Source organism: Myotis brandtii, unplaced genomic scaffold (assembly GCF_000412655.1).
Source record: "Myotis brandtii unplaced genomic scaffold, ASM41265v1 scaffold244, whole genome shotgun sequence".
NCBI lineage: Eukaryota > Metazoa > Chordata > Mammalia > Chiroptera > Vespertilionidae > Myotis > Myotis brandtii.
Window position 1 is genome coordinate 1,817,744 of NW_005359225.1, and position 22,684 is coordinate 1,840,427.

Sequence of the window (22,684 nt, forward strand, 5' to 3'; positions counted from 1 at the left end):
AAATAAAAAAGTATTTTTTTTAAGATATCAGTGGAAACACTGGAGAAACCTGGAAAAAGTTCACAGTTAAGTAATGTATCAATGTTGATTTCTTGGTGTGATGATGTACCATGTCAAATATACCACATTAAATGTAACATGGTTATATAGGGGAAACTGGTGAAAGGTATATGGAAACTATAAACTTTCTTTGCAAGTTTTCTGTAAATCTAAATAGTTTATTTTTTTAATGGGCAAAAATATTTGTATTATTAAAGAAATAAAAATATTTAAACCTACACTTCTTAAGAGACATGAGTGACCAATAAAGATATAAAATATGCTCATTATAGCAATCCTATATAATAAAAGGCTAATATGCAAATCAACCGAACAGCAGAACTACCAGTCACTATGACACGCACTGACCACCAGGGGGCAGACACTCAATGCAGGAGCTGCCCCTTGGTGGTCAATGTGCTCCCACAGGGGGAGCGCCACTCAGCCAGAAGCCGGGCTCACGGCTAGCGAGCACAACGGTGGTGGCGGGAGCCTCTACCACCTCCAGAGCAGTACTAAGGATGTCCGACTGACGGCTTAGGCCCACTCCCCACTGGAGTCAGTCAGACATCCCCCAAGGGCTCCCGGACTGCAAGAGAGCTGCAGGCCGGCTGAGGGACCCTGCCCCCTCTGGTGCACAAATTTCGTGCACTGGGCCTCTAGTATAATTATAAACAAAACTAAAAAAAACTACACACCTATTTGAAATTAAAATAATTTTTTGAGCTCTTAAATGAAATGGACAAATCCTTGAAAGACATAAACTACCAAAGATCACTCAAGAAATAAATAATGCTCTAGTGGGTATGCTCAGTAGTTGGAGTGTCAACTGGAATACCAAAGGGTCGTGGGTTCGGTTCCCTGATCAGGGTGGGTGCAGGAGACAACCAATGGATGTGTGCCTTTCACATCAATGTTTCTCTCTGTCTCTCCTCCCCCTCTCCCTCTCCCTCACTTTCTCCCTCTATAAAACAATGGGAAAAAATATCCTGGGGTAAAGATCAACAAAAAAATAAGTAAATAACTTCAATAACCCTACGAGTATTAAAGAACTAAATTCCTAGTTCAAAATCCATGAAGTAAACTCCAGACCCATATGGCTCCATTGGTAAATTCCATCAAACATTTAATAATTATTCCAATTCTATACATATTCTTCCAGAAAACAGAAGAGGGAATCTTTCCCAACTACTAGATGTGGCCAAGATTATTCTGACAACAAAAGCAGACAAAAAGATTACAAGAAAAGAAAACCACAGACCAATATTCTTCATAAATACACTAGATGCAAAAATCCTTTAAAATTTTTTAGCAAATTAAATCTAGTCATACCCAGAAAAATAATTCATCATTAACAAGAGGGGCTTTCCCAGGAATGTGAACTTGAATTAACATTCAAAGACCAAAGATAAAACAACAGATACAGGAAAGGCATATGACAAAATCCAAAACATACAAGCAAAAATTCCAGATGACAACCACAGAAATTTCATGAGAAACATAATTAAATGCCAAAAAATTATGTTGGATATTGACATAATGTGAGAAGATGCCAAATCTTTGAAAGTCATCAAGTATAAACCCAATTTCTTATAACACAGTTGATCTTGGAAATAGTCCGATTTTTTCAGCATCATATATGTCTTCTGACTCTATTTTTACTTATGCTAAAATTAAAATTAATTATTGTACACTGAAAATGTTTGGAATGGAGTATGATTACATTGGGCCAATATGGAAAGGGAACGAAAAAAAAGAGATACTACTAAAAGTTTCTAATTTGCTACAGGTAAAGCTTAAAGTAGATCATTAACAAGTACATGGAATTATTCTCTGCCAAGGAGACAAATAAACCAAAATTTCTGTCTTTACTTGTCAAAAAATATATGGGAAAATTGCTTCCTTTTTTCAGGCCTCATTTTTCCTGGCCTTTTATAAGAAGAGGCTACACTAGATTTGTTCTTAAATTCAACAAATATTTATTGAGAACCTACTATGTATCTAACACGTCCCTAGACATTGGGGAATATGGGGGTGGAGGGGCAGAAAAAACTCCCTCCCCTTACAGAGTTTACAGCCGAACAAAATACATATGTAAGATATATAGCATGTTTAAGGATAATAAATACTATGGAGACAAAGCAAAGAAGGGGGCAGAATGTACTGAGGGGAGTGTGGTTTTAAGTGGGATTATAAGGGGACTAGATGATTTCTAGGTTCACTTTCAGTTCAAAAAAATCCAATGATTTCCTTTTAGGTTGATTATTAGGCAGTGTAAAAACACACTGTGAACCTCTGAACCTGACCTCTTTAAACTCGTGTATTCTATCACCTTGCTCTGTATATCACCACTTACATTTAGAAAAACAGGATTAAACATACATTTTCCTTACTGAGACAAAGCATATGCAGTTATTTAATAAAATAAGTAATTTCCCAGTCTTGACTTGGAAGAGGAAAAATAAGAAAAATAAAACCTATCAATTTCTCCCCAAAGGTTCTAAAAATGTGGCATTTTGCACGATATAGAAAGGATTAAAATTAGCTGTTTTTCCTCCTCCTTCAATATACTTGTGGCCTGGAATCTGGTCCTTTACTGAACAAGAGGTGGTTTAACAGCCCCTCCAAAATAAAAGATTTTCCATAGGCAAGAAAATAAGTAAAGTATTATTACTATAGTTATTGCAGCTACCATGTTTTGTATGTCTGCTATGTGCCAGGTACAGCACTAGACATTTTATATATTAGGCTGAACTACATGAAACTGACATTTATAGATCAAAATCAGCAAATTTATATAGTTTAAATAAGTTTTCATCCATTAATTTCAGATTCCATGAGAGAGAAGTCTGTGTATGTTAACTGCATTACTGCATTTCTATAGCTCATCTATTAAATTATTATCTTGGACAAAACTTCAAGGTAACATGAAATTTCTGTTGGGTATGATATAAGGCCTTCTGCCAAGTTGATAGTGTGCAAACAAATAACTTACAAAATTTTAGTTAGGACTTCATTTAGGATTTAAATGTTTTTTAAGCATCATAATTCATAGCACTAATTTCATCAAAAGCTATCCATAGCCATGTAGCTTCATTCTGAAAAAAAGCTCAATTTATTAATTATAACCACTATTCCACTTACAAAGACAGAATCTTCACTCCAAAAGTATTATTTTTGTTCTCCACTACAAAGACCAATAATTATACTAATATCTTAAATCTGTCTATTTGGAATGGAATTTCTATTTTTTGGAAATGCCTCATTAAAAGAATCTTTCCCAAAAGAGAACACTGTCTATAAACCAGCTTATCAAGGTCAATCCAAATAATTTTAAATTCATCTTTTAAAGCAGGTCTAAAGTTTTTTGTTTTTCTTCTGGCAGCTATTTTTCATTCACTATACAGTTCATGTCTAGAGTTCACATTTATAAGACATTAATAAAGTAGCTTTTAATATCTTCTAAGTATTTCCATGTAATCTAAAGTTTCATCCAGCAGAAAAAGGCAGGCACTTTGTATGTTACATTATTAGCAGATGTGAAAGTTTATTGCCAACATTTAAATGCCAATAGAAGTCTCAGTGAAACATTAAGACAAAAAAGAAAGAAAGAAAAACTACCTAAAGTTGGTTTTTTTTTGGGGGGGGGGGGGGGGGGGAGAAGGAAATTACTATAAGAAGAATGATGATTATATGTAGAAATCAAGAACATTAAACAGGTAAATATATTTTAAAAACCTACCAGGTCATTGCTTGTAGATGTGAGTCTTAGTTTTTCTTCAATTTCTTTTCCAATTTTCTGAACAGTTACCTGAGTCTGTTTAATTGCACACTGGGCTCTATGAAGCCTAGAAATAAAAGTTGTAGAAAATTTTAAGTGAGTTAACTATAAACTCTCAACACTGAACCACAGATATACAGTAAATGGAATGAAATGGGGACAATTCCTCCAAGATAGACAGAATTAATAATAAACCCAAGCTTACTGTTTCACAATTTTCTAGCGTATTTACAATGAAACACAATATGCTTTAAAATCAGCCTTTCTATACCTGCCTGACTGTCTCTGACATGTTGAGAGCTAAAATGAAGAACTCACAGGAGTCTGGAAGAGACGTTGGAAAATTATCTGGTCAAATCCTACCATTTTACAGATGTAGAACTGAGGCCTAAGAGAAGTTAAGTGGATTGCTAAAGTCACCGGGAGAATATCACTGCTATCAAGGGTGAATATTACTTATGGGTATCCATAAAAAAATTAATGACCTCAGTTAAAGAAGACTGATTTAAAGTAGCAGCCACATTGAAACAAGCAACATTAAAAAATACCAAGCTATTTTCTTTTTTGGCTTAATCACAGGTTTGGGTTTTTCTTGGTCTCTGTCTTCCAATAGTGTGTGAGTGTGTGCTTGTGTGTGTGTGTATTACTTATACATTTGCATATTAAAAATGGTCAAATTGTCTTCATTTATAGATGACGTGATTTTCATGTAGGAAATCATTAGAAATCTACAAGACAACTTCTAGAACTAAAAGTCAGAGGATAGAAGGTAAATATACAAAGTTCCAGTTATATTTCTACATATGGGTCAATAGTTTTGCAATCACAATCAAAATCCCAAAAGGCTCTGGGTTTTTTTTAGATGGAAATAAAGAAGCTGATAGCCCAGCTGGCGAGGCTCAGTGGTTGAGCATCAACCTATGAACCAGCAGGTCACAGTCTTGATTCTGGATCAGGGTACATGCCCCATTTTCAGGCTCGATCCTCAATGGGAGCATGCATAAGGTGGCCAATCAACGATTCTCTCTCATCATTGATGTTTCTATCTCTCTCTCCCTCTCTCTTCCTCTCTGAAATCAATAAAAATATTTTTTTAAAAGAAGCTGATAGAATAATTTACACAGAAAAACAAAGGATCTAGAAAAGATAAAACAAACTTGAAACCTGCCAGACTTCAAGGCTTTCTTTTTTATAAAGCTATATAATCAAAACAATATGGTACTGGCATAAAGATAAAAAAAATAGATCAATGGAACAGAGTAAAAAGTATACAAATAGACCTACACATATATGGCCAATTGATTTTGGACAAAGGAACCCATACAAATGAGTGGAGAAAGTAAAGTTTTTTTAAATAAATTATGCTGGAACACCAGATAAACAGGGAAAAAATGAATTTCATTCCCTAACTCACAGCACTCACAAATAATTCAAGAAGATCGCAGTAAATATAAAAGCTAAAATCATAAAACTTCTAGAAGAATACATAGGAAAATCTCTTACAACTTTGGGGTAGGCAAATATTTCTTAGAGAAGACACAAAAAGCACTAACCATAAAATTTTTAATGGATAAACTGGACTTTACCAAAATAAAATAAAAAATGTCTATTCATCTAAAGATGACATTAAGAAAATGTAAAAGTAGTCCACAGACTGGGAGAAAATATTTGCAAAACATCAATCTGACAAAAAGCTGTGTCTGGAGTATTTAAATAACTCTTATACACCAGTAACAAAAAGCACAACCCAATTAAAAATGGGCAAAAAAACAAAATGCTTTACAAATGAAGACATAAGAATGGCCAATAAGCACAGGAAAAGGTGCTCAACATCTTCATCATCGTGGAAATGCAAATTAAAATCATAATGAAATACCATTTCACACCTGTTAGAATAGCTAAAATTAAAATGACAACATCTAATGGGAGCAAAGATATGGAGCAATTGGAACTTGTATGCAGTACTATCATTTGAAAAACTATTCATTATAAAATTAAACATACTTCTAAACTATGACCCATAATTTCTACTCTTAAGTATTTACTCAAGAAATATAAAAACATGCCCACAAGAACGTTTATATAAGACTGTTCATAGAAAACAACGCAAGTGTCCATCAAACAGAAGAATTAATAATACCCATACAGTGAAATTCCATTCAGCAATAAAAGAACACACCACTGATACAATATAAATGAATCTCAAAAACATTATGTTGAGTGAAAAAAACCAGAAATATACTGTATGATTCCATTTATACACAGTTCAAGAACAGGTAAAAGTAATGTATGGTGACAGCAATCAAGAGTTACTAGTTGCCTGTGTGGGGTGGACCGACTGGTAGAGACCAGGGAGAACAAAAGAACTGAGGTGAGGAAAATGTTCTGTATCTTGATTGAGGTACATGGGTATACAAGGAATTTAAACTTAAGATCTACTCATATCACTGTATGTAAAGTTTACCTCAGTTTTTAAAAATTGGTCAACAATCCTAACCTAAGTGTTATCCTATATATGATATTAATTTATTAGGAATTTGATGGCACCAATACCTCTGCCAACATTATTATTATTATTATTATTATTATTATGCCAAAGACTAAAAATATTCATGGCATATTCTGCACTTTTGGAAGTTGCCTGACAGTTCTTAAGGATTTCTTAGGTCATCTAAAAGGGAGCAACTCTTATTATAGCTAGTTTGCTCATGAGATGAGGGTTTTTTTTGCAATGTCCTCAGAGCTCCTAAGGAATCCAACAGAATCCATCCTATTGCCTCTTGCTCTGGGTGTATGTGTACACTCTTGATCGTAACAGTCTCTTACAAAGGTGGCTCTGAAGAAATTTAAAAGCAAGAAAATGCTCTTTGTGATGTGCTCCCAGCATACTTCAGCCTCTTTTCCTGATATCCCTTACTTTGCACAATACATTACAGCAATACCTAAGTACCGACAGTTCTCCAAACACATCATGTCATTTCTTGCTTCTGTACCTTTGAGTGAGCTGTTCTAGCTCCCCACATGTACCATGTCAGACAACCCTGTCTTTTAACAGATAAGTACACTCCTAAATCCATTAAGAGGCAGCTCAAGCATAACCTCTTATTCAAAGGCCATCCCAGACTATACCAGACAGGTAGAGGAACTTCTTCTGGAATTCTATGTATCTTGTATTCTAGTAGAATAACACTAACAAAAACTATAGAACCGCCCTAACCGGTTTGGCTCAGTGGATAGAGTGTCGGCCTGCGGACTGAAGGGTCCCGGGTTCGATTCCGGTCAAGGGCATGTACCTTGGTTGTGGGCACATCCCCAGTGGGAGGTGTGCAGGAGGCAGCTGATCGTATCCATCTGGAACAAGTGTTCCAGTTTCTAACTCTCTATCCCTCTCCCTTCCTCTCTGTAAAAAATCAATAAAATACGTGTTTTTTTTAAAAAACTATAGAACCACATTAAACAACAATTATTTATTTCCTTGTCTATAGTGGGAGGTCAGGAGGCAGCTGATCGTATCCATCTGGAACAAGTGTTCCAGTTTCTAACTCTCTATCCCTCTCCCTTCCTCTCTGTAAAAAATCAATAAAATACGTGTTTTTTTTAAAAAACTATAGAACCACATTAAACAACAATTATTTATTTCCTTGTCTATTTCCTTATTAGATCTTTCTGAGGAAAAAAACATCTCTTTTCATGTACATTCCCAGTACTTAGCACAGACTATGGCACAAAGAAGGCACTCAAAATGTATTTGCCGACTGAACATCAACTAATGCCTGAATGTAAAAGCACAGTCCCAGATTTAATTATTTTTAGTGATCAGTGGGAGACTGAAAGATTAACATGATAGTTTTCTATATTTATAATTCAAAAATAATATATTAAAATCAAAGATCACACAAATTAAAGAGCACTCATTCATGTAGGGAAACAAACTATTTTTATCAAAAGTATTAGCATAATTCAAATAACGATAGGCACGATCAACCTAAAACAGAAATCAATAAAATAGCCTGTTACTTTAAAAGAGGGAAAATGCTGCCTAAAACTCACTGGTACTATGCAAACAACCTTGTCAAATGGTAAAGACTTTAAAAATAAAAATGATTCATGACCATAATTAATGTATGACTTCAACTATTTGGCTCTCACTGCCCCAGACGCTTTCTGATCTTACCTTAGGGGCTTAAAACACACAGACAGAGTCACATTTCCTCCAATCTTCAGTGTTATCCAAATAGACTTTCAGAGCCCCTGCTACATCAAGACAGAGCTAATAACGTCCCCCTTTCAAGCCCAACAGGAGAGTAAAAGTTTCAAGTGCTCAGGCTCTTAAATATAACATGGGACATCCTGACTCCCCTGGGGCTGAGGAGGTGAAAACTGACAAGAAAAGAAACAACTGCTTTACCTCCAAACCAGCTAGCCAGTTTCAGAGGAATGTTTCTTAATTATGCAAACTATGAAATGACACTGTAAAGAAAGAAATATATGTCATCTAGTCATCTGGGTGACTGGTCAATATCAACACTAACACTCCCAAATTGAAATAAAACCCATCTTCACTGGTGTGGGGAGGAGGGATCAAGCAGCTATTTGATAGGTATTCTGATTATAGCAAACTAGAGACCCAGTGCACGAAATTTGTGCATGGGTAGGGTCCCTAGGCCTGACCGGCAATCAGGGCCGATCGGGGACTTCTGGCTGCCAGCCAGGGCCTTCCTTCCCTAGCTGCCGGCTGCCGGCCGGGGCCTTCCTTTGTTCTGTGCCACCCGGTTGGTCAGCGCACATCATAGTGAGCGATAGAACTCCCAAACTCCCAAGGGGACACTTTGCATATTAGCCTTTTAGATAGAGATAGATAGATAGATAGATAGATAGATAGATAGATAGATGGATGCACCCCTATTACTTAATATAATTTGAGATAACAATAAAATTAAAATTGGGCTACATATACGTTAGCTTTGCAGTTAGATATTGCTATGAATGTAAAGATACATTGAATAAAATGTATTATATCAAATAAATATTAATAAACATTGAGACAATACCAATGAGACATTAACAATAATCTTAGTAAAGGAGAAGTTACAATTTTTGTCTGCTTAGTATTGATCATATCACATCTGAAATGCTGCATTCAATTTTAAGATGAAGAATAACAACCCCTACAATGACAGTGAAGTATAATTTCCTGTGGATTACAGAGAGATAAAAAGGAAGAAGAAAATAGGAAAATACAGGATTCTATTGAGAAAAATAGAGACCCTATCATTAATGGCTTTATATTCCATATGAAGAAGCCTAGATTTTTATTCTGAAGGTATTCAATAGCCATTAAAAAGTTTTAAGCTCGGATTAGAGAAAGACAAATACCATATGATCTCACTTATGTGTGGAATCTAGTGAACAAAATAAACTGATGAATAAAATAGAACCAGAGTCATGAATACATGGTACAGTCTGACAAATGTCAGAGGGGATATGGAGGCAGTGGGGGTGAACAGGATGAAAGAAGGTGAAGAGAATAGCCAAAGAACATAAATACATATTTCATGGACACACCAGAGGGAGAGGGAGGAAAGGGTCTGGGTTGAGGGGGTAAAGAGGAGGGAAATGGGGGACATCTACTAGTATAATAATGTCAACAATAAAAATAAATAAATAAATAAATAAATAAATAAATAAATAAAAAGTTTTAAGCTGGGAAATATTTAATTACTTTTTTTAAATCTTTATTGTTGAAAGTATTACATATGTCCCCTTTCCTTTCTCTTCCTGTAATAAGGTGAATGGGACACTGGGAAATAAGAATGTAGACAGAAAGGCTAGTGTGAGGTTACTGCAACAGTCTTAGCAAAAATTAGGCATTTTCCTAAATTAAACTAGTAACAGGAAGGATGGTGAGATGTGAAAAATGAGAGAACAAGAGATAAAGACTGATGACTAAAAATAAACTACCTGCATCAAAAATGCAAGAAGACACATTTCTATAGATCCTATTTAAAGGGAATTAAGGGGAAATTATGAACAATGGGCCAATAAATTCAACAACTTAGATGAAATAGTCAAATTGCTAAAAGCAAAAAATCTGAACAACTATTATCAATTAAAGAAACTACATTTGCAGTTAAAAACCTTCTCACATAGAAAACTGTAAATTCCAATGCTTCACTGATAAAACACTAGTCTTTACAAAATTATTTCAAAGAAGAGGGTATGTTTTTCAATGGTTTTATGGGCCAGCATAACCCTGATACCAAAATATGACAACAACATGACAAGAAAATTATAGACAAACTAGAGGCCCGGTGCACGGATTCGTGTACCGGTGGGGTCCCTCAGCCTGGCCTGCGCTCTCTTGCAATCCAGGACCTCTCGGGGAATGTAACAGGTGCCCGGGGAGGAGCCCAAGCCTGGGCCGGGTGCCACACCACTCCTGCTCATCCTGGCCCCAATGCGCTGCCACCGCCACTACTCAGTAAGCTCACTGAGTGGCGCTCCTGCTGTGGGAGCGCACTGACCACCAGGGGGTAGCTCCTGCATTAAGCGTCTGCCCCCCTGGTGGTCAGTGCATGTCATAGCGACTGGTCGAATGGTCAACCGGTTGAGCAGTCACTTAGGCTTTTATACATATAGATATGACACCATGAACATAAATTCATGAGAGAATGAAGGAGAAAAAAATCATCTAATTATTTCAAAAGATAATCCAAAAAGAACATTAATAAAATGATTAAAAACAATAAAGATGTGGTACATCTACACAATGGAATACTACGCTGCGGTAAAAAAGAAGGAACTCTTGCCATTTGCAACAGCATGGATGGAACTGGAGAGCATTATGCTAAGTGAAATTAGCCAGTCAGAGAAAGATAAATACCACATGATCTCACTCATTTGTGGAATATAGAGAACAACATAGACTGATGAACAGGGACAGATCCAAAGACAGAGAAACAGTGATCAGACTATCAATCCCCAGAGGGAAAGTAGGGGAGGGTGGGGGTAAGGGGAAGAGATCAACCAAAGGACTTGCATGCATGCATATAAGCCAAACCAATGGACATGGACAACAGGGGGATGAGAACATGAGTGGGGAGGGGGAGAAGGTTAGGGGCTAATGGGGGGATGAGGACACATTTGTAATACCTTAACCAATAAAGAAATTAAAATAAAATAAAAATTAAAGTCTTTAAATATGAAAAAAAAGAGCTTCCTCAATCTGATAAAGGAATTAAACAAATACTAATGTTATATTTAGGATAAAAAATAAGGAAAAATGTCTACTTTCACCATTTTATTCAACACTGTATTCAAGGTCCAAACCATTGTAACAAGGCAATAAAAAGACAAACTTACAAACATAGGAAAGGAAGAAATAAAAATGTCTACTCACAGATACTATGATGGAGTATACAGAAAAAAAATATCTACAATCAAACTAATAAATAAATTTAGCAAGATTCCAAATTAAAATAGAAAAATTGACTGGCATTTTTACATAGTATTGACAAATAACTAGAAATAATTCTAATGAAAGATGTGAAAGACCTATACACTAAAAACTATAAAACATTGCTGAAAGAAATTAAAAAAACACCTAAACAAATGGAGACATAGTATTTCACCAATAGATTGGGAGACAGCATTGTTAAGAAGACAAGTTTCTATCAGGGTAATCACTTTGTAAGTTATATAAATGTCTAATCACTATATTGTACAACTAAAACTAACATAATATTGTATGTCAACTATAATTTTTTAAAATTTATTAATTTTAAAAAGAAAAAAAGCCATAAGTCTCCCTTAAATTTATCTACATAATCAATGCAATCTCAATCAAAAACCTAGCAGTCTTTTCTTTAAAATTGACTAGCTGATTCTAAAATTGATATGAAAATATAAAAGTCCTACAATAGCCAAGAAAATGTTGAAGAACAAAGTTACTAACTAACATAATGCTAGTTGTAAAGCAGTAGCAGTTGCATAAGGCTAAACAAATAGATGATGAAATAGAACTCAGATTATAGATCTATTCATATACAGAGTAGGCCAAAAGTAGGTTTATAGATGTTTGTATGGAAAATAATTCAATAATTAATAAATAATAATGCAAGAATAACCTATGTGTTCCACGTACTCACAACTGTATACCTGCTTTTTTTCCACTCTGTATATCAATTTACTTTTGATAGGGAAAGAAAAGCTATGTCAACAAATGACACTTAAATAACTGGATAGGTTGATAATGTCATTAAGCAATTACAAATATTCATATCTTCACTATCATCTAGCTTATTTTGCACCCAAAGCTTTCATTACATAGCTTGTCAAATACCTTACTATAGTTATTGTCTGTATCTACAACTCTAATTACCCCTTCAAAATGAAGACTTTAGTCTAAGATAACTTGTTCTTGGGAATTGCTCACTAAAGGGGAAAGGACTTAAGTTTTAGTTTGAGGAAAGGGTAGGTAGGACTCAGATAACTGTATGTTAAGAGAATAGCCACTTAGGGCATTGGGAATCACTTTGCAAAGTCACTGAAGAAACAGAATGCATTGCATGTTCAGAACAAGAAGTAGATGGAGTGCTAAATAAAGCATAGAGGGCATGAGAGCAATGTCATGAGAGGCAGTCTGCGAAGGTTGATCATAATCAAATTGCTGTGTTTTTTTAAATGCCTGAGAAATCTTTTTCATCTCCACGGCACCTACAGCAGTCTTGGATGCATGGGAATCATGTACTTGTTGATGGGTTTATTAAATATGATAGTTTCCCAAAAGACCAGAAGTCTACCCAAAAGCCGCTTCTACATTCCTCTGTCTAGACCATGAATATAGTTGAGAAGAACACAGCGTCTCATGGTAATAGAATCAAATAAAACAGAACACTACTTATAAAGTTAACACTACTTATGAAATTAACATACTCTCATGGAAAAGTAAATGGTAACTTTGTGGGTGGGAAAGTTCTATTGAGAAGACAGTAGGTGGTATAAAAGCATGTGATAATGAGGGTGTCAGGTCTAATAAGATGCACCCTCAAAACTAACAAACAACACTGATGAAACAATAGTTACAGAATAATCAACTCTTCAGATTTCCAATTTACATCTCATAACTCATTTCAGGCAAGAAGAACCACATTTGGCATAAGAGTAGGCCAAATCCTTTCCAGACCTTTTTATAATACCATCCATGTGCTAAAATGAAAGTTTAATTTAAAATATATTCATGGTATAATAAACATACTTGAAGAAGTACATTACATACATAAGTACATCAAAATTAGAAATAAGAAAGGGAACAAACTACGATATGGGCAAGATTTTAAAAAGTAAAAGAAATACTATATTCAATCTTATGCCAATAAACTAAAAAATCCAGGAAAAGAAAATAATTTTCTAAAAAACTATAAATTATCAAGTTTTCTCACAAGAGACTGAAACCTGAATAGCTCAATAACTATATAGTACAAAAATCCATTGCATTTATATACACTAATAATGAAATTTCAGAAAAAGAAGTTTTTAAAAATTCATTTTGTAATTGCAATAAAAATAATAAAATAACTAAAGAAGAAAACAAAGAATGTGAAGTACCTATACATTAAAAACTATAAGACATTATTAAAATAACCTGAAGAAGACAAAAAGAAATGTAAAGAGCCCTAACCGGTTTAGCTCAGAGGATAGAGCGTCGGCCTGCGGACTTAAGGGTCCCAGGTTCGATTCCAGTCAAGGGCATGTACCTTGGTTGCGGGCACATCCCCAGTGAGGAGTGTGCAGGAGGCAGCTGATCGATGTTTCTCTCTCATCGATGTTTCTAACTCTCTATTCCTCTCCCTTCCTCTCTGTAAAAAATCAATAAAATATATTTAAAAAAAAAAAGAAATGTAAAGATATTGGAAGAATCAACGTAGTTAAAATGACAATATTACCCAAAGCAATACAAAGACAACACAATCCCCCTCAAAATCCCAATGGCATTTAAAAAAAAAAAAGAATTATAACAACAAAAATCATCAGATTTGTATGGAACCACAAAAAACTCTGAATAGCAAACAAACAAGAAAAATACCAACCCTGAGTAACCAAAGCAATCCTGAGGAAGAAAAACAAAGCTGGGGGTATCACGGTCCTGACTTTAAATTATACTACAAAGCAACAAAATCAAAACAGCATGGTATTGGCAGAAAAACAGACACACAGTCCATGGAACAGAAATGAGAGGCCAGAAATAAACCCATATTTATACAGACATATAATTTTTAACAAAGGAGTTAAAAATAAATGAAGAAAAGGCTCTTCAATAAATGGTTTTGGGAAAATTGGAAAGCCACATGCAAAAAAATGAAACTAGACTGTTATTTGTCACTATGCACAAAAATTAACACCAAATGGATCAAAGACCTAATTATAAGATCCGAAATAATAAAATACATAGAAAAAAATATAGACACCAAATTATGGACCCTAGTTTTAGAGAAGACTTTATAAATCTGGTCTCAAAGGTAAGAGAAATAAAGCAAAAATAAATAAATGGGACTATCTCAAACTAAAAAATTTCTGTACAGCAAAAGAAACCATTAACAAAACAAAAAGGCAACCAACCGAATGGGAGAAGATATTTGCAAACAACACCTCCCATAAGGAATTACTATCCAAAATATATAAAGAACTCATACAACTCAACAGCAAAAGCAAACAATCCAATTAAAAAATGGGGAGAGGACCTGAACAGACACTTATCCACAAAAGACATCCAAATGGCCTACAAATATATGAAAAAATGCTCAACTTCACTAGCTTCAGGGAAATGCAAATCAAAACCACAATGAGATACCACCTCACACCTATTATAATTAATTAGAGGCCCGGTGCATGAAATTCATGCACTCAGGGTGGGGGAGGGTCCCTCAGCTCGGCCTGCACCCTCTCACAGTCCAGGAGCCCTCGGGGGATGTCTAACTGCCCGGGGAGTGGGCCTAAGCCGGCAGTCAGACATCCTGAGTGCTGCCGTGGAGGCGGGAGAGGCTCAGGGCTACTGGCTAAGCAGTGCTCCCCCTGTGGGAATGCACTGACCATCAGGGGGCAGCTCCTGAGTTGAGCGTCTGCCCCCTGGTGATTAGTGCGCATTATACCGACCGGTCGTTCTGCTGTTCAGTCGATTTGCATATTAACCTTTTATTATATAGGATGGCTATTATCAACAAGACACCTAATAACAAGTGTTGGAGAAGATGTGGACTAAAAGGAACCCTCATACACTGCCGGTGAGAATGTAAATTGGTAAACCACTATGAAAACCAGTCTGAGGTTCCTCAAAAAATTAAGAAAAGAGTTACCTTCTTCTGGATATCTATCCAAAAAACTTAAAACCACTTATTTTTAAAGATATACTACTACTAGAGGCCCGGTGCATGAAATTCATGCACGGGAGGTCCCTCAGCCCGGCCTGCACCCTCTCGCAGTCCAGGAACCCTCACTCCTTACCGCCCGCCTGCTTGCTGCTCCTTACCGCTTGGCTCGCTGGTCCTTAGTGCTGCCACTGAGGCGGGAGAGGCTCCCACCACCGCCACTGCGCTCACCAGCCGTGAGCTCAGCTTCTGGCTGAGCGGTGCTCCCCCTGTGGGAGCACAATGACCACCAGGGGGCAGCTCCTGCGTTGAGCATCTGCCCCCTGGTGGTTGGTGTGCATCACAGCGATCAGTCGTTCTGGTCGTTCTGTCGTAACGGTCGCTTAGGATTTTATTATATAGACTAGTGGCCTGGTGCACGAAATTCGTGCATGGAGGGTGTCCTTCAGCCTGGCCTGCACCCTCTTCAATCTGGGACCCCTTGGGGGAATGTCCGACTGCTGGTTTAGGCCCGATCCAGCCTGCTCGCTCCCAACCCCCCCCCCACCTGCCAGCCTGCTCACCCCCAACTTCCCCCTTCTGCCAGCCTTCTTGCCCCCAACTGCCCCCCTTGCTGGCCTGAACACCCCCAACTGCTCTCCCCTGCCTGCCTGATTGCCCCTGACTGCCCTCCCCTGCCAGCTGCCTCGGCCCCACCACCATGGGTTTGTCCAGAAGGACATCCGGAAGGTCTCCCGGAAGGTCTCCCAGTCTAATTAGCATACTAACATTTTATTAATATAGATGTGCATATTATTCAGTGATCAAGATACAGAAACAATAAAAGTGTCCTTGAAATGACTACATAAAGATGTGGTACATATATACAATGAAATACTACTCAGCCATAGAAAATATTAAATACTGCCACTGTGCCCCGGCTGAGTGACTTGGTGGACTGCCATCCTGTACACCAAAAGATTGTGGGTTCCATTCCCTGTCAGGGCACATACCTCACGTACAGATTCATGTTTCTCTCTCATACTGATGTCTATGTGTGTGTCTCTCTTTCTCTCTCTCTCTCTCTCTCTCTCTCTCTCTCTCTCTCTCATTCTCTCTCTCTTCCCCCTTCCTCTCTCTCTAAAATCAATAACAATATATCCTCAAGTAAGCTTATTTTTAAAAAAGAAAAAGAAATACTGCCATTGCAACAATATGAATGGATCTTGAAAATATCATGTAAGTGAAATAAGTCAGACAAAAAATCAAGAACCATATGATTTCAATCATATGTGGGATATAAAACTGAAAGCAACAAATGAACAAAGACCAAAAAAAAAACCAAGCAAACACTCAGAAGAAACAATAGTATGGTAGTTACCAGACGGAAAGAGGGTTAAGGGAGAAAAGGGTAAAGGAGGTCAAATTTGTGGTGATAGAAGGAGACTTGACTTTGGGTGGTGAACACGCAATGCAATATACAGATGATGTATTATAGAATTATATACTTGAAACTCATAAAATTTTATTAAACAATGTCGCCACAATAAATTTAATAAAAACATTTAAAAGAAAGCAATTTCATAAATATAAAGAAGTCAATTTGTCAAGAGGACATAACAATTCTAAATTTTTATGAACCTATTAATAGCTTGAAAATATATGAAACAGCCCTAGCTAGTTTGGCTCAGTGGATAGAGCATCGGCCTGCAGACTAAAGGGTGCCAGGTTCGATTCCAGTCATGGGCACATGCCTGGGTTACAGGCTCAATCCCCAGTAGGGGGTGTGCAGGAAGCAGCCAATCAATGATTCTCTCTCATCATTGATGTTTCTCTCTCTCCCTCCCTTTCCCTTCCTCTCTGAAATCAATTTTATATATATATATGAAACAAAATGTGATAGAACTGTAAGGTGAAAAGACAAATCCACAATTATAAGAGACTTTAACACCCCTCTCTTAATAAGTAACCAAAAAAAGCAGACATAAGTAAGTAGAAAATAAGTAAGAATAAAGAACACCTAAACAACAAATTTGACCTGATTAACATTTATAGAACACTCTACTCCAGTGGTTCTCAACCTTCTGGCCCTTTAAATACAGTTCCTCATGTTGTGACCCAACCATAAAATTATTTTCGTTGCTACTTCATAACTGTAATGTTGCTACTGTTACGAATTGTAATGTAAATATCTGATATGCAGGATGGTCTTAGGCGACCCCTGTGAAAGGGTCGTTCGACCGCCAAAGGGGTTTCGACCCACAGGTTGAGAACCGCTGCTCTACTCAACAACAGCAGAATATTCTTTTCAAGTGCACATAAAATGTGTAACATTAAAAAACCTATTCTGAACAACAACACAAGTCTCAATAAATGTAAAAGGATTCAAACCATGCAATGTTAACTTCTCTCATCACAATGGAATTTAATTAGAAATCAATTTTTAAAATCTGGAAAATACACAAATATGTGGAAACCAAATAACAAAGTAACAAAAAATTCAAAATGAAAGTTAGGAAGCATTCTTAAATGAATGAAAATGCAAACACATCAATATGTATGAAAGGCAGCTAACGTAGAAAGAAATTATAGCATAAAACCATTTATTAGAAAATGAAACGCATCAAATCTATGATCTCAGCTTTCACAGTAAAAAAAAAAACTAGACTAAGAAGTGCTAATTAAACTCAAAGTTGGCAGGAGAAATAAAATAATAAATATCAGAGCTGAGATCAATGAAGTAAAAAGCAATAGAGAATCAATAATACCAAAAGCTGTATCTTTGAGATCAATAATATTGGTAAACTTTGAACTAGACTAACCAGGAAAAGAAGACCCAAATTACCCATAGCAAGAATGGAAGTAACAACTCTACAGATTATACAAACATTACATTTTACCACATAGAAAAAGTAGACAAATTCCTTGAAAGAGACAAACTACCAAAGCTTACGGAGGAAGAAATAGATAACCCAAATAGTCCTATATGTAAGAAATTTAATTTTAGTGAAAATCTTCCTTCAAAGAATATTTCAGGCCCAGATGGCTTCACTGTAAATTCTACAAAACGTGTAAAGAAAAAAAGAATACCAATTCAACACAATCTTTTCCATAAAACTGAAGCAGGAATATTTCTCAATTCATTCTTTGGTCTCTTACCGAGGAATCAACTCTTGATGGATATCTGGATAGCTCCAGTTTTTTACTAATAGAAAAAAGATCTTATAAACATTTGTATATAAATCTTTATTTGGACATATGCTTTCATTTCTTTTGGATAAATACCTAGGAGTAGAATGGCCGGGTCATACAATAAGTATAGTATTTTGGAATACAAATACAATGGAATACAACGTAACAAAAAGCAATTAACTGCAATTGACCCTTGAACAACATGGTTCTGAACCACCTGGTTCCACTTAAACACAGTATTTTGATGTACATAGTAACATGGACGTATCTCAAAATAATTATCTAGAGATATAGAAGGCAGACAAAAAGGAAGACATGATGCTACTTAGAAAATTCAAACTGATCTATGGTGAAAAAAGCATATTAATGTTTGCCTAGAGGTGGAGAAAGAATAAGTGGGAAGGAAGGATTACCAAGGAAACTTTTAGACATGTTGGATATATTCACTGTCTTAATTATGGTGATAGGTTCATGGATGTTTGTATAGCAAAACTTATCAAACTGTACAACTTAACTATGTGAAGTGTATAATGTCGATTATACGTTAATAGAATTGTTGTTGTTTTTTAATCCTTAGCGGCAGAACTCAAGACTCTTCATCTCCTTTAATTCTTACAGAGGTACACCGCTAGCCCTACAGACAGAAACATCATGGTCTTTTGCTAAAAACTACAGCAGAAAATTCACCAAATATTTATTAGACACCCTCAAACATTCTATTAATTCTTTCAACCTAAGTACTCAGAACCTAAGTACAGGACAGTGCTGAGCTAGATGCTAAGGGCAGTACAAAGATGAATTAGATCTGATATTTTATATGTTTTTTAAAAGATTTAATTAAATGTTTACTGACAATAGGAAACAATGGTCTGTCTCATTTTCTGGCCCCTCTTTTATAGACATGCACATACACACAAGCATATACACATCTCTACAAAACTGATGCAATATTTTGATCTATATTTTAAATATACTTCATCACCAGGCTGGTAGGAAACTTCAGCATTACTATGTGCATTAAGAACACGTGAGGTGAGAGTTTTACCATTTATTTATATTCTGAGCTATGTGGCTTACAGCAGCATGTCTTAAACATTATATAGTTGTGTCATCCATGAACATCTGCTAGTACCTGTGCCCAGTTCCTTAAAAATCACATTAATATTCCTAATGAAAATAACAACATTTGGAATAGTTAAGATGAAAAGACTAGATAAAAATAAAGTAGGATGTATTATAATTACCACCTCACGTTTGCCATCATCTCTATCCAAGTAGACTGTTTTACCACCACACCTACCTCCTGTATAGACTATACAATGAAAATAATCTGCTTTAAAGAAAAAAGCCACAACAAATGTGAGACTTCCATGTCGTATGAGGGATAGCAGGGAAAGGGGGCAGAGTGTATGAGTCTGAGCAAGGTCACAGGGGAGTCCAAATGTAGGAGGTAGGAGATAGAAGGAGAATGACTCATTGCAGGGTGTAGAATCTCAATGGGGTAAGGATGGTACTCCCATGGTAGTGGTAGGATGACAGCAGCAATAGGAGATTAATTACATAGAAGGAATTAACCTAAAAAGTAAATATACCGAAGAGTATGGGAAGCCAAAGATCTCGCTTTTGGAGAAGGGAGTCAGAAAAATAAATAAATAAATAAATAAATAAATAAATAAATAATAAAATGAACCTGTGGCATTGAATTGAAACTGAAGCTATCTCTGTGAACTCATAGTTTTGACATAGGTAAGTAGGTAAGAAGGTAGGTAGATAGGTAGGTAGACAGACAGATTGATGATATACACAGATGAGTATATGTGTGCATATATTTCCTAGCTCTCTCCACGGAGGGCCTGGGAGCAGTGCCACTCCAGTTGCAAAAAACACACAAAGACCCATATCTCAGTTTCTAAAACACCGTTCTGCACTGCAGAAACCAAAGCTCCCTAGAGCAACGGTTCCCAACCTGTGGGTTGCGACCCCTTTGGGGGCCGAACGACCCTTTCACAGGGGTCGCCTAAGTCCATCGGAAAACACATATATAATTACATATTGGTTTTGTGATTAATCACTATGCTTTAATTATGTTCAATTTGTAACAATAAAATTGGGGGTCACCACAACATGAGGAACTGTATTAAAGGGTCGCGGCATTAGGAAGGTTGAGAACCACTGCCTTAGAGGAATGACTAATTCTAATGTAAAGACAAAGGAAATATATGGAACATGTTGTTTCAGAAAGTAAGGGAATACTCAAAGAATGATGGAAATAGGTTATAAGAAAACATAAGCTACCTTCAAAAGGTTCCCATGGCCAAACCTGGAATAATTTGAATATCAAAATCAATAATTATAGTAACAGATTATATAACAGGTTATATAATTCATGGATAAAATAGGAATCCAGGAATCCATACTGATATAAACAAAGAAAAGAAAGCTTTTCCTTACAGAATGTCAACTGATGAGTATAGAAAAAATGATAGAATTCGAAATTAATCATTGACAACCATCATTTTAATAATTAATTCAACCAAGAAACATCAATATATGTTAAAACTAATGGGTGGAAATTTGATAATAAAATATTTTCATAATCTGAAAACACCTCCCCACAAAATACAGATTTCAAAGTCAAAAAGGATAACTTGACTGAGGAAAAATTTGGCAGACATCACTCTAATCAAGTATTTACAGTTAAGATCACTAGTAATAGGACAAATCAAAATTGTGTTCCACTTGATAGGATGCAAGAACACAAAATCACTTGTAAAATTTCCCTTCCTGAATCTCTGTGAGGAAACATCAGACAAACCAAAATTGGGGAACATTACCTAAATAAATGGCCTACAATTATTTGAAATGCCATGGTCATAAAAGTCAAGGAAAGACTGAGCAATTTTTCAGACTGAGAGAGAATAATGAGAAATGACCACTAATTGCAAAGTGTGATCCTGGATAGAATCCTTTTGTTACAAAGACATTGAGACAGCTGTAGAAACTTAAATGTGGTGTGTGAATTAGATGGCAGTAATGTGTCAATGTTAACTTTCTGATTTTGATGGTAGAGGAGAAAGCTCTTATTTGTAGAAAATCTGCACTAATTTATTAAGGAGTGATAAGGAATCATCTTTCTAATCTACTCTCAAATGTGGTAAAAGGGGAGAAAGCTCTTGTACTAGTTCTGCAATATTTCTGCAAGTCTGAAAATATTTCAAAGGAAAAGGACATAAAATGCCCAAGAAATAAAAGCAGGGAGTACTGGACGAAGGTAGCAGTATCACAAATCAAGACTTTCCCACAAGGCAACCAGTCCATCTCTTACTCTCTGGAAATAAAAGGTCAATGCAGTGATATTAGCGTAGTGTTTAAACCATGTATTCATGACAAAAACAAGGGGGCGGACTGACCTTTTCCCCAACTGACATATTTCACAATGAGGTCAACAGCTGTCTCACAGTAAAAACTGTTGGGACTGAGTTTTAATTAACTTAACAAAGCATTTCCATCAATATTACAAATATACTATACAGAATAATTATACAATTAGGCTGACTTCAGAGAAGACCTCTCATGCAAAATAACTTTCCAGGTAACTTTATCATATTATTATTGTTTTTCATTGTCAAAAATAATTTTTTAATTATTTTGGATAGGAATATATCCTCAATGCATTACTGTTCACTTCTCTGGTGTCTGACTGTGTGTATGATGAAAATAACATTTTCTTAAAGATTGAGGAACATTACGAACATCAGCAAGATTTTATCATATAATCTTCCTCCTAATACTTTTTTTGCCTTTCCTCTTTCAATAAGACTTTCACATAACATTTCTCTGGGTTTATAATGTTCCTGCCAGTAGCATCACTAAGTTATAGCATTTAATCTACTCTGTACTTGGAAAGTCAATCATCATGATTCATAAAATGGCAAACAAAATAATAGTAAACAGTTTCTGAATAAGGCCTATGGATTTTTCTTATGCATATAATGTAGAATGATGTTGTAGGCATGAGATATTTTTGCAGCTTAGTAGGCTTATGTTACATTTAATTATTGTTTGGCTGGTATAAACTGATACTGCCAAATAAATACAGCACTACTTTAGAATTATACTACTTTTCTGTGACCAATCACACTTGGACAGTATATAGCAATATTATCTACACTAATAAAAGAGAAACATGGTAATTGGCGTACGACCGCTACCCTTCCCATTGGCTAATCAGGGAGATATGCAAATTAACTGACAGCCAAGATGGCGGCCGGCAGCCAGGCAGCTTAAAGCGAACATGAGGCTTGCTTCCTTCATTGAAGGAGGAAGCCAA

General features: G+C 36.0%; 1 protein-coding gene across 9 annotated transcripts in view; it reads right to left on the reverse strand.

The window, feature by feature from the left end:
- The window catches only part of UVRAG (UV radiation resistance associated), a 283,373-nt gene that overhangs the window by 170,883 nt on the left and 89,806 nt on the right, over window positions 1-22,684 (reverse strand). For all 9 annotated transcript variants that reach the window (XM_014540397.1, XM_014540405.1, XM_014540399.1 and 6 more), the window contains one exon: window positions 3,782-3,887. In XM_014540397.1, coding sequence (XP_014395883.1) covers window positions 3,782-3,887 — 106 coding nt within the window. The remainder of the gene's footprint in view (window positions 1-3,781; window positions 3,888-22,684) is intronic.